The 12,959-nt window shown below is 48.9% G+C and overlaps 2 protein-coding genes across 7 annotated transcripts in view; both read left to right on the top strand.

Annotated features, from left to right (window-relative positions):
* Positions 1-4,147, top strand: part of CACNA1B (calcium voltage-gated channel subunit alpha1 B) — a 300,789-nt gene extending 296,642 nt beyond the window's left edge. For 5 of the 6 annotated variants that reach the window (XM_087752565.1, XM_087752559.1, XM_087752560.1 and 2 more), the window contains one exon: positions 3,393-4,147. In XM_087752565.1, the coding sequence (XP_087608691.1) occupies positions 3,393-3,929 (537 nt within the window). In that variant the 3' untranslated portion in view covers positions 3,930-4,147. The remainder of the gene's footprint in view (positions 1-3,392) is intronic. The other variant, XM_087752564.1, reaches the window with a different exon arrangement.
* Positions 4,148-12,608: 8,461 nt separating this feature from the next.
* LOC148056207 (uncharacterized) overlaps positions 12,609-12,959 on the top strand; it is a 98,957-nt gene continuing 98,606 nt past the window's right edge. The window contains exon 1 of the mRNA XM_087753324.1: positions 12,609-12,731. Within this exon, the coding sequence (XP_087609450.1) occupies positions 12,641-12,731 (91 nt within the window). The 5' untranslated portion in view covers positions 12,609-12,640. The remainder of the gene's footprint in view (positions 12,732-12,959) is intronic.

A 12,959-nucleotide genomic window follows, 5' to 3' on the forward strand; every position in this document is an offset into this window, starting at 1 on the left:
AGGAAAAAGTCCTTTTTCCCTAGTGTCAAATCAATCTTCAAACGTGCTCTCTAGCTGGGAGAAGAAATCATGGTAAAGGAGAGGGGAAATGAAGGACAAGGTAGGCCCTGGGTGGAAGGGAGAAGAGCTCAGCCCCAGGCCAGCATGATCCCTGCAAACATCTCCAAGTAATGCACAGCCGCTGTGCTGAGAGGGAGGCTCTGGCCACTCTCCAAAATCTCCCTAAATTTGCAGTCTGCTGGTGGTGTGTGACCTGCTGGGTGTCTCAGGAGGGGTGAACAATGCTGTCAGCCGTGAGCCCTGCACAACGTCAGCTCCTGGGGAGCAGGAGGAAATCCTGCATTCAGCATGAGTTAGAACCCAGGGGAAGGATTTAAATGAAGAGGCTCCGTAGTGTCTCACTAGCTGCAAAATGAAGCAGCTTTCTGTCTTCTTACCCTGTCCTGTGCCTTTCTCTCCCTGCGTGGTCCCTAGCAGCATCGAGGCTGCAGTCTCAGAGGCTGTGTGCTGCAGTGAGTGCTCGGGGGATGCTGCCCCACAGCTCTGGGGACACCCGGGCCATGGGACACGTTTTGCATGGTCGGTGTGACATCGGTGGAAGGTCTGATGCACCCAGGGCTGTGTACAGCCATAGCGAGAGAGCGCTGCAGCCCAGCAGGTCTTTTCCTTCTCTGGTTGCTGCAGTCCCTGACTGGCCTTCATCTAGTTTTTCAGATTAGGTTTTTCTTTCCATTTCTTAATTTCTCCCTCTGCTTTGAGAAGCAGGAAGATGGCATTGATTTTTAGCACGGTGCCTCTCCTTTCTTGCATGCTCAGCTTAACAGATCTTTAAATATCGCGTATGTTTTAATTAAAGAATGAAACCTTCCCATAGTTAATAGACATTCACTATTAGAGCATCAGCTGCCTTGTATAGACCTGTTCACCCCGTTCCAGTGAAGTCTGTATTGTTCCCCACATCCTATGTGGGTTTAGTAAGGTGGGGAAGAGAAAGCCTGTTGTTTCAATGTCCATGTATTTTATCCACTCACATGTTATCTACTTCAAGCGGAGCTGCTAATACATCCCCTGGTTGGCTCTGGGGAAAAAAATAGATTAAAAAAATAGCCAAACCAGCATATCACTTCTGTCCCAATGAGCTGAAGAGCCCTTGTCTTAATAAGGTGTCTGCGAGAAGCTCTGTCAGTCCGTTTCCTGCGTTATTTTGGTTCGATAACAAGGTTAATTCCCAAGTATTTTCTTTGTTAGTCAGTCCCTCTCCTTGGGAGACGCAGCTTTTCCCAGGAGCCCTGGCCCAGCACATTTCACCAGGTCCCCAGAGGCCCCTGCATATACCAAAAAGAGAGGCTGGCTTGAGCTTCACCCTGCCAGCAAGGTGGCTCCATTCCAGCTAGAGTCAAGCCAAAAATTACGACACATTTAGTTCAAAAAAAAGTTCTTTGGAGGTTTTTTTACTGCAAAAAGAGGAGACAAAAAAAACAAGCTATGAACATTTCATTGTGGGTCAACTCACAATGCTTTGTTTGACCCACATAGAAATGCTACACATCTTCTGTGAATTTTTTCACTGTTTCCTTTTCAGTGCAGGTGAATTGTTAAATATAAATCCCATTTCACGATGAATCTGGGAAAAGCATTTTTTAAATGAGATGAAACTTCTTGGAATTTCGAAATGTTTCAGCAGGAAGGAGCTTGTTGGACATTTTGAAGAAAGACCTCACCATTTTTTTACAATCAGGATAATTTCCTGAATTGGTTCTGGATAAAAGAAGTTTAGAAATCTTGCAAAAAACAGTTTTAGACAGCTCAATACTTATCAAAACAATTTAGTTCTGCTTTCTTTTGTAAGCATTGTAATTTTGAGGTGCTCAGCCTCAGGCCCTTGGAAAAAGCTGGGCATCTTCCCCTAGATGTTGGGACATTGTAGGTCACCAGGTGGTGGTCACCATCTCCTCCATCACCATGGGGAGGCAGGTGATGGGAGGCAGCTCAGCCATGGAGCAGGTGCCTGGCATGGGAATAGAGGTCTGTAGCAGGGAGTAAGGCAATAATGTGGGGAAGCCAGAGAAGAGAGAGGGTGAAAATGAAAGAAGAGAAAGGCAAAGGCTTGGTTTCCAGGCTGGGAAAGACGTGAGTTATTGGTCCAGCAGCACAAGCAGCAAATGCCGTATCGGTCCCCAATACTTGCGGAGAGCAGGGCTGCAGTGAGGGACACCCAGGCTGCTCTGCACCCCCAGGTAACGCCAGTATTGCCTCTTCTTCTGACAGACATGGCATGACTCATGGTAACCGCTGCTAAAATAGCCTCTACATCCAGCTGCTGGGCTGATAGCCTCCAGCACTGCTGGGCTTGCCCTCGAAACTGTGCTAGAAAACCCAGGCAGAGCAGAACAAGCATTGATTGATAGCCCAACAAGCAACAACCTGATGTTTTTATAGGAAGGAAAAGCCGCTCTTTAAAAATTAAAGGTCTGGTCTCAAAATGTTAGGTCACGAAAGGCTAAGGGATTTTTAAAACACTCTCACAGGGCTATTCATGTACTGCCCTCGAGAAGGTAAACAGAAATGCCAAAACAAGGGCCCGTTCCTCTCACTCACAGCATTTTTTAACTTACTGTGGCTTAGTTCACTCCCACGTGTCACTATTAGTAACTCAGAAAGCTGCCAGACTTTTCTACCACTCAAAAAATCAAATGTGTAATATTACAGAGGAGAAGGTGAACATGTTTTTCTTTAAGGAACCCTCTTGTTAAAGTTTAAGCTCATCCAAGCAGCTTTTTGTTGTTGTTTTTTCAGAAACTGGCTATTTAATCAAAATGCATTTCATTCCCAAGACTACAAAAAAATAGTCTGCCCCCAAATCCTCCTTCCACATAATCCAATTTTGATCACAGAAATGCTCCCTGGCATCAGCAGTCACAACTGTTGAGTGAAGTTCTGCAAAAATCCACCCCAAAGCAGAGTGCACTGTTTTGCAAAATTGTATTTGCAAAAAAATATCGTAGGTTTTTGAGCTGTTCCTGCCTAGTTCAGGTAAGGCGCATGTCGAGCCTGTGTATGATGTGGATGCCTTCCCTCCGGACAGTGTCCCCTTCTGTTGGAGACGTCTGCCAGTTTGCGTCCTACCGATGCTCTGATCGTTTCTGTTCTTATTTACCTCTTGCAGAACTTTAGTTCTCCAGCTCTTTACATCTTGTGTTGAATTATTTCTTGAGAACCTCCTCCCCCTAACTGTGCTTGTCTAAACTCTCTCTTTTTTGCTTTTCTTTCCTCTTGTGACTTGTCTCTCCCTCCTGTTGCTTCTCCTTCTGTTTTATACCTGCCTGCCTTTGTGTTTGTCTGGTGTTTCCCTTTTTTATTTTTTGATTTGCTTTGTTCCAATTTTTATGTAGGGCAGTGGTTCAGTTAATGGGAGCCCCTTGCTGTCGACATCTGGTGCTAGTACCCCATGCCGGGGTCGGAGGCAGCTCCCACAGACTCCACTAACCCCACGCCCCAGCATCACTTACAAGACCGCTAACTCCTCGCCCGTGCACTTCACCAGTTTCCAAACCGGCCTGCCCACTTTCTCCCCGGGACGCCTGAGCCGCGGCTTGTCCGAGCACAACGCGCTGCTGCGCGGGGACCAGCAGCCGCCCCCGCCAGCAGTGGCCCGCATCGGCTCCGACCCCTACCTGGGACACCGTGATGACACTGACAGCCCCTACCGCGCAGTGCCGGAGGACACCCTCACCTTTGAGGAGGCGGTGGCCACCAACTCGGGACGGTCCTCAAGGACTTCTTATGTCTCCTCCTTGACCTCCCAGTCTCACCAAATCCGCAGGGTGCCCAACGGCTACCATTACACGCTGGGTCTCAACACAGGCCCTGGGACTGGCACCAGAGGACGTAGTTACTACCATGAAGCTGATGAGGATGACTGGTGCTAGCGGCATGGCAAAACCTTTCAAGGTGTGCGTGTTTAAAATCGATGAGTTTTATCATCTGGAAGGCTGTGCGCTGCAATGCGCGCGGTGCCCGGGGTCAGAGGGGGCCCGCAGGGCAGCCCCTGCCACGAGAACTGCTCTGCCGCCAGGTCCGGAGATGCTCCCGCAGCCTCTTTCCTCTCTCTCTCTTTTTTTTTTTTTTTTTTTTTTCTTTTTCTTTTCCCCACTAGACAAATCGAGGAAGAAGGCTCCCTCCTTAGGGGGAAGGCAGTGGGGGGAGCACATCTCTCTCTACCCCTCTCGCCCGCCTCCCTACTGCCTTGTCTAGTTCAAAGACACGCACCAGATGCCAAATCATCTGCGACACACGCGAGAAGCCAAGAGAAGAGCAGTCCTCACCTTCGATGGCGGAAAAAGCAGACTGTCGATCCTTTTCGAGATTGGCGCAGTTTTTGTTGGGCTATTTCTTAATTTATTATTATATTTTTTCCCCCAGTCAGGGTGGGAGTTGGGGGTTGCAAATGGACACACATGAACAAAGACCGCATCTGCGTTTTATCTTGCTCACTGCTAAGAAGGAAGAGATCTACCCAAGAAACTGGGAGAGGAGAAACACTGACCAGAACAAAGGACAGTCCACTGGGACTTGATGTTCAGCCACAGCAATCCTTTTCGGCGGAGCCAGTGACATGCCCCCAAGCTGACTGAGCGTTCCGGCAGCCGGGACTCTGCTCTGACACCGCTGCCGTGTGGATCTCTTATTTTACTCACTGCGTCGGGTCCTTCACACTGACATATGATAAAGCCACAAGAGAACTACTTTGTAAGGACTATTTCCTTGCTGCTGAGACTTTTCTTTCCGTCCCTCTCTCCTGTCGACCGCAACACACCCTCACTGTTTTGTCTTGTTTACAATATAAGCTTGATTTAGCAAAAAACAACTAAAAAAAAAAAAAAGAAACCAGGAAAAAAAAAAAAGAGGAAAAAGCATAGGGGTGAGAAAAAGAAATGTTATTGGTTTTATATCAAGCTATTAGATAGAACTTTAACTTTTCATTGTGTGCATTTTTGTAAATTGTACAGTAAAAAAAAAAAAAAAAGTACTCTTTATGTAGAGAATTAGTCCAATTGTCATTCCAGGTCCCACTGTTTCTACCGAATGCTCCAGTTGTTCACTACTAAGTGCCTAACCTTTGAAATCTTTCACAGAGACGATGCAACCTCTTGCTTCGATGCATCAGGCCTTGGGCGAGCATGGGGAGGGGTAGGAGGGGAGGGAGGGCAGAGCCGGGAGGAGCTGCTCGTCTCGGAGGTTCCGCGGTGCACACAACGCCCCGCGTCGCATTACTGGACAGTGTATTCGAGTACCAGGTTGGAAGCTTACAGTGGGGAAGGCAAACATGCTTTGGGGTTGGTTTGGGTTTTGTTGGCCTTTTTTTTTTTTTATTCTTTCTTTTTTTTTATATGCTTTTATTGATGGGAGGGGAGTGATTGCAGCAAACAAAACCAGCCTTCTCTCATTGACTAGTGTTTAGGTCCTGCAGGAGAGATGCAGGTGGAAAAGTACAGCACCTGCAGAGATACTCTTGCAGGAGAAAAAATATCTTTCACACTGCATGTCAAGTCGCAGTTGGGCTGCGAGAGCTCTGGCCATGTTCCACGGTGCACAACTTCTGTTAAGGGCAGTTGGAGAGGGTCTTGTTTTATTGCCTGTTAAGAGAAAGTTAAAAAAAAAAATAAGCAAAACCTCTAACTCTGATTCTCAGGGATGAGATTTCTGTGTTCTTGCAATGACTTTTACGTTGGACGATTTCTTCCTTTTGTGCACGTGTGGATTTCTGCACTTTGAGCTGGGAAAAAGGGCAAACGCAATGTGCTGGCGGGGAGGGAGTGCTGACAGAAAAGCCTGGGCAGGACCTTGCGTCCATGGGTCTGACAAACCATTGTAGAGCTAATTTGGGGCACAGGGCGGCCAGAGGACACATAGTACACTGACAAAAAGTTAAAGGAGGAAGGGAAGGAGATGCCAGACAAGTGCATCACTAAAAATGCTGATACGAAAGGGGAGAGTGTTGGACAGATGAATTTTTTCAGAGGATCTACCAAGCCCCAGAACTGTGAAACTTCTCGAGGTGATCGCTTAGGACAGGTAGAGACCCCGCTGGACCCTGGTGATTCGTTTTGTCACTGGGGTGGTTGGAGGGTATCAGACGCTACCAAAATGCTCAGGAGGTCTCTCATGCTCTCAGCAAAAGTCTTTCAGCCTCAGGCGGGGAGCAGTCTGATGTAGGGTGGTTCTTCACGTCTCCTGTAGCTCTTCTGTTGAGGAAATTCAACCTGTTTTCGTTTCCTTCTGTGTTTTTTTTGTTCCGTTACTAAATAATAATCTCTGGCCAATCTCATCCCTGGATTTTGCTAAAGGATAACTCCTGTCTATATCTCTGTCTCTGTATTTATGTGCACTTTGAATAAAGGAGTGCGGTAGCCAGAGGTCTGCGATGGGTAACGGCTGTAATTTGCAAACGGAGGGCTATGCAACAAGATGACACGTTCGGAAACACATCCAAACCACCAAGAGTCAGAAAGACCTTCATCCATTCTGTAGCTTTATCTGCTGGATTTTCCTGTTTCAGGCTTCAGCATGATTGTGACCAAATGTTTTATACATTTTCCTCATATGAAGGCACAAACACTTTATTTGAAATTTTAAAGAAAACGTTACTATTTTACTCCAGGAAGTAAAGGAGAGGGAAAAAGCAATCTCTCTGACAGTGCATGCAAACATTGTACCCACACTGGTAAGCAAGAGAGATGTCCTTCTGTACTGAATAATTTTGTCTTTTTCTCCACTCTGCCTTTCCCCTTCCTCTACCATTTTAGATCCTCAAACCCACAGCCCCACACTAACACACCACCTGGAAGCGCACAGCCAAACAACAGCCTTGGGTCACTCCAATTCTTAGGCAGAACATGAAGACGAATCTCAAGTTGTCTAATCCTCCACTCGCCTCGTAGGGGTCGATGACAGTGACAGACAAGCCTGACCACAATTGTTCATAACCCTTTTCCTACCTTTTTTTACAGCCTCTCTGCTGTCTCTTCAATGCATACATGATATTTCCAAGAATCCTCATAGTGAGTTGCCAAACTTGAATTGCACCGATCAGTTTTCTGCATCCAGAACCAGTCTCGTAGTGGCTGTACTTTGAATAAGTAATGTTTGCATGTAAAATATATACATATATACATATATATAAAAAGTATGTGCATGGAAAATGTTTATCTTCGTACTTTTTTGATACAATGTATTCATCAGTTGTTAATTTTTAATTATATTTGATATAAATTGGGGGTTTGTTGCAAAACTTTATATTTAAAAAAACAGTGTTAAAAATTATAAAAGTTCCAATCATGCAACACAAGCGGAACTTTACCCAAAAAAAAGAGGGAAAAAAAAGAAAAAAAAAGGTTCTGTGATTGCCTAGTTTGCTGCCTGAGTAATATTTATCAGCCAAACTTTGAATTCTGCAGTTGTTTCTACAATTACATTTTGTATGAAGCAAAGTCCTTGAATTAAAATAAAAACTTAGCAAAAAACCTTACAAATTCAAAGATGGTGTGTGCAGTGTGCCTAGTGACCGGGAGACCGCCATCCTGAGAGCAGCCTCCCACCCGGCGGGCTGGCTAGGAGAGAGCTGTGGGAAGCAGTTTGGCTTGACCACCATGTTGAGTGATAGGCCGTGAGATCTGGTGTGAAACCGGATTTAGTTTAGCCCGAATTGGGATGCTGTAAGAAATTGGCCACGTCTGTGTTTGTTTCCGTACAGGCTTCACAGATGCTCGGTCTGAGTAGGGAGCTGTTTGCAAATTTGCCTTTGCAGTGTGGATCCAGTATGGAGACTACAGTTCCTGGAGTCCAACAGGCAGCAAAATCGCATAATTTAAATTGAGGGTTACAAAAAAACCTAGCAGTGATTGATTCCTTTGAGGTTTTTAACAGAGGGATGTTTCTCTTGTTGTTGTGCAAAAATATTGGGTATGCGGCTCCCTTTAGAATTAACTCTTATTAAACCTTACACCCACTCCCAGCAAGTGTCCTTGGTGCTACCTCAGGTAGGCATGGGCATGGAAATCGGTGGCATGTGGGGCTGGATTGGTGTGAGGGCTCTGCCACATGTCCAGGGCGTGCTGTAGCACTTTAGAAAAAAAAAATTAATAATAATAATAATACTTGCTGAGTGTAGCTTGAAGTTCCTGCTCCCAAGGCTTGCACTGAGCAGAAGAAAAACCCAAGGTCTGTTGGTACATGAGGAAGGAACTTTTAATTTCTTTGGATAACTGGAGAACTGCCTTCATTCCCTACCAGGGGGAAAAAACCCACCATGTGCATCTCCTTCATCGGGGTGTGTTGTTGTGACACTTCTGACAACACCAAGGACTCTCCAAAAAATTGAGAAAAATTATTAGCAGCTGGAGAGCACTGCTTAAGGGAGGACCATCACATTTTTGCATTTTTCAGTACTGTTCAGAGGATAAAGTCTGGTTTAGTATTCAACTCTTCTTCTCTCTTGTTGCATCTTTCCTGTGATGAGACCACCCAAGGTCCCACCTGAGATTCAGGTATTGTGTGAAATGCCGTACATGCAAGGAAAAGGTCTTTTCCCTCCTGATCACCAGTTCAGGCTATAGCACGTGAAGAACATGGTTTTGCTTGAGGTCACACAGCAAATTATTAGCAAAATTTGGAGCAGAATAACTTTTCTTGGTTTGCAGTGTGGGCAGGGTTTGGGTTTCTTGGGTGGGACAACAGTGGAGCATAGGGGAGAAGAGCAGGATTTTTATTAAATTTTTAAGATAGCTCAAACAAACAGGAGGAATGGAGATTTCTGAATGTGTCTGAGCAGCGTACAAGGGAAGGTTTGAAAAACAGTGCAAGATTTGTGAATCAATGCACATCCCAACTTCAGCAGAGACCTCCATGGCATTCACGCCACTGCAACCAGCTGGGGAGCTGGAATCTGCCTGGAGGCCCAGATGGGCGACCTCTCCCCTCCAGATGTGTGCCACAGAGCAGCTCCAAAACCAGCTTACAATCCCATATGTTTTTTCAAATCCTAAAAGCCTTTTGGGGGCTTTCTGCTTTTTTCTTTTTTTCTTTATATTTTCTTTCTTTCTCCTTATTTCAGTTGTATTCTTTTGGGCCATGAGACCAAGGCAGCAATGCACCCAACAGCTTCTCCAGGGACTGCCTGAGTCCTGGGGCGAAGGAGCTGGAGCAGGAGGGATCCCTGCCGCCGGACTCAAAGCACCTCCCATGGCCGAGACATGGGAGCTGAAACACCTGGTTTTGCTTTGCTTTTGCGTTCGGCTGAACTCCCCAAAGTGGCTCTATTTTTGTACCTCGTCCCCAGCACCACCTGGTTCTCATGACCGGTGTAATGCTGTTCATGCAAAGCTGCTGTGAGTGGGGTTGCACAAGGTCTCTTCCCCGCAGGGGCACATCTTGCTACCAGAGACTGCTACATTTCTGCTCCCTATACCTCCACTCCCAGCCCTATGGATAAAATCTAGGCTTTGGATCAGTATTTCTGAGGACAGCACCCCCATGCCTCGTTTTACCATTAGGGGGTAGCATTTTCAGGCTTTTTCTACTTTCTAGGGAAACAAAAAGTGGAAAAAGGCTGATTCACCTTGCCACTCTTCGAGGGTCATTCCCTGAAATAGTTGTCTTAGGATGCAGAAAGCTCGGGGTGAGACACTGAGTATACCTGAGTCCATGCTGTGCAGGTAATTTGGCCTTTTTTATTCCCCGGACCATGAAAACCCAGCATCGTCTGGCTGATTCCCCGTTCCAGCCACAGTTGCTCCTGCATACCCTCCAAGGTGATAAATTACCCGTCCCAGTAGAATTCATCCCTCTCCATCCGCCCTAAGTAGATCTCCTGATATTCTCGGGGCTGTGGAAAGCACCGTTTTTAGAAAGTGCCTGATCATAATAATGAGTCTCAACTCAACACTATCCCTCAGCACATTCCAAAATATTTTGCAAAAGAGGCTGGGTTTGCATTTTCATTTGATAAAAAAAGGAAACTCAAGGGGACTAAATTGCCCTGGGTCACCCAGCAAGGGAGCGCAGAAGCAAGGACCAGGTCTCCTGAGCTCCTGTAGGTTACTCTGCCCCCTTCATGTCTCGGTGTTCTAAATCACTGACGTGTGCATGAGTTTTTTACATTCACAGGCTCCTAGGAGGGTGCTTGCTAGCAGATGCATCGGTTCATTGGAGGGAATTCAAAGCAAAGGAGCAATAACAAAAATGATGAAAGGTCGGGGACTGATTTATGGCGATAGCTGTAAGGAGCTCTGCGCAGTGATGGAGGAGGGTGGCTCTGATAAGGCTGTGCAAATATTTGTGGGGGTGAAGTCCTGAGGCGGGTGAGTCAGCGTGAAGGAGCTGCTGAGGCTGTTTGAGAAGGGAGGTCTGAGCAAACCCACTCCTGAGCAAACTGATGGAAACACTAGAACAGAGCCCCTTCACCCACAGAGGAAGCCTGGGACATGCTGATGGAGCAGAGCTGTGAGAATTCAAAGAAAACAGTATCAATAACCGTAGTTTATTCATTTTATCCTCATCTCCCCTTTCTGTCATTGCTATGAAACAGAATATCCCAGCACTGGCTTTGTCTGTGTCTGTTTTTATTATTTCTCTGGTTTTGGCAGCCTTTTCCCTGCCCAGCACAGCACAAACAGAGGAGGAGGAAGAGGAGGCACAGTCCTTACCCAGCTACTCCTGCACAAAATTCTGAAATACCCACAGGGGTGTAAAACCCCATTTTCTCGCAGGAGGCTGAGGAGGGGAGAGGATGTGGTTGTGTTACTGGATTCAGTAAAATGATAGCATGTTTAAAAAGATGATGCTGAGCTGAGCCGACAGACTGTGGCAGAATAAATGCATACCTTTTACAAGGTTTTTTTTTCCTCTTCATGGAGTGGAGAGTGTTTAAAAGACCTGGTTCTTCAGGTGATCCACCTAAAAAAACTCCTCCTGCAGTGGGATGGTGGCATGTGAAAGGAGCGGAGGGCAGAGTCTCTGCACCACCAGGCAGTTGCATGTCCCACAGCAGAGACCGGCTGCAGGAGAAAGCCAAGAGATGCGACAGGAGATGTGCTGCTGGGATGGAAGGTCACGGCCATGGAGATCGATGGGATTCAGCAACACCTGAGAAAGGAAAGCCAAATCTGTGTCACATGTTCTTGACAAATAAAGTCCTCTACATGGCAAAGCAACTGACTCCTTGAGTGTCTCTGACCCTCATTTCCTTGACAAACTGAGTCACTGCATGGCAGGGAAGGGCCTTGAAACAGGCAGAGGGGTGAGCGCAGCCCCTTTTGTACCCAGCTGAGCTCACGTTTCCCCAGGAGCAAGCAGCAATCAGGACCTAAGGAGAGAAGCTTACGGAAGCCTGATTTCCCGCTGCTGTGGTGTTCGGCTGAGCAAAATGAGAGCCAGGTGACACCACCTGGAGCTTGAGCACCTCCTGGCAAGGGATATCTGCCCAGAGGCAAGAAGGTCTGGCTGCCCCTTGCTGAAGGTTCCCATATTTTTGGGTCTCTGGGTGATTGCTGCAGCGAAAATACTAACTATCCCAGCCTGGGAGTGAGCCTGCCTGCTCTGTGGGCCTGAGCCAAAATGCCCAAAGGGCTTCTGTGAGCGCCCAGGGGTTTGTCACACAGGGCAGAGCAGTCCTGGGAAGTGGTGTGGCCACAGCGGCAGGGTCTGTGCCACTGGTGACGCCAGAGAGCTTAACGTGTAGCACAGAGCAGGGTCTGCCATGGGGCAGCACGTGTGCAGGGCCCTGTGCAGACATGGGGTTGTCCGGGGTGGTGACTGGGGAAACTCGTGTTTGGGCTATCTGTCTGCAAATACCTTCTGCTGTGATGCTGTTGTGGCTAAGGAGCAGCTGGGTGGTGGGTGAAGGTACCCTGTGCCTCGGGAGGAGCCCGCAGTGGTGTGAGGGCTGGGCAGGATCTGAATGAGGTGAGATTTAACCCATGTAATGCCAAGAAGGGGGTGAACTGGCCCAGACGTTGGGTAAGAAGGGTGGGGTTAAATGCAGAAGACTAGTACAGCTCTCACAGGAGAGCTGGGGTCTCTCACTCACCCCAAAACCGCCGGGGCAGGAGGCTGCTGTGTTCCCATCACCCCGTGGGAGCAGGGTCAGGTACCCTGCTGGGGAAGGCAGTAGTCTGGGAGACAGCTTTGGGAGTAAAGCTCTCCGAAAAACACTTCCAGCGACTTTTATTTGGGGAAGGGGGTGGTGTCTCCTTTACCTATGGAGGCCAAAGCGGCATATGGTGGGGGTCACTAACCCCTGCAGCACCCGGTTGAGGTACAAGCGTGTGTCTGTGTGTCTGTCTGTGTGTTACCCCGCGCGGCTCTGCACACACTGGGGGGGACGAGGCTGATTTTGGGGGTGCTGAGGGGGGCCGTTAACCCCTGCAGCGCTGGCCCTGCAGGACTATGTGTTAACCCTTGCAGAGGTGCGTGTGGGGAAGGGGGCGGAGGGAAGGGGGTGCCCCCCCCCCGCAGGGTGCGGGGGTCCCGCAGCGCCGGGCGGGCCGGGGCGGGGCGGGGGCGGGGGCGGCGGGGCCGTGCCTGCCCCGGCGGCGGCGGCGGGGCCGGGCCGGGATGCGGCGGGGCCGGGACCGGGCGCACGATGCGCTGCGGGGCGCTAGCGCTGCTCTGCGCCCTGTCCCTGTGCCCGGCGGGGCTGGAAACCCCCGAGCCGGGCTCCGGGCTGCACGCAGGTAGGAGCGGACCGGACCGGACCGGGGCGGGGAGGGGAGGGGAGGGGAGGCTGGGAGCGACCCCGGGGAGAACGGGGCTGGAGCATCGCGGCGTCCCGCGGCCGCCGGGCCGGGATGCTCGGCGCGGCGGTCCCCGCTAGGATGCACTGTTAGCCCAGGGCTGCAGCCCCGGGCACGGCCGGGTGCCCGCCGGAGCGGGGAGGGCGGCTCGGAGCGCCTCCGGTCCCC

The sequence above is a fragment of the Nipponia nippon genome, unplaced genomic scaffold (genome assembly GCF_047370975.1).
Source record: "Nipponia nippon isolate SJK-2023a ecotype South Korea unplaced genomic scaffold, ASM4737097v1 scaffold_16, whole genome shotgun sequence".
NCBI classification, from domain to species: Eukaryota; Metazoa; Chordata; class Aves; order Pelecaniformes; family Threskiornithidae; genus Nipponia; species Nipponia nippon.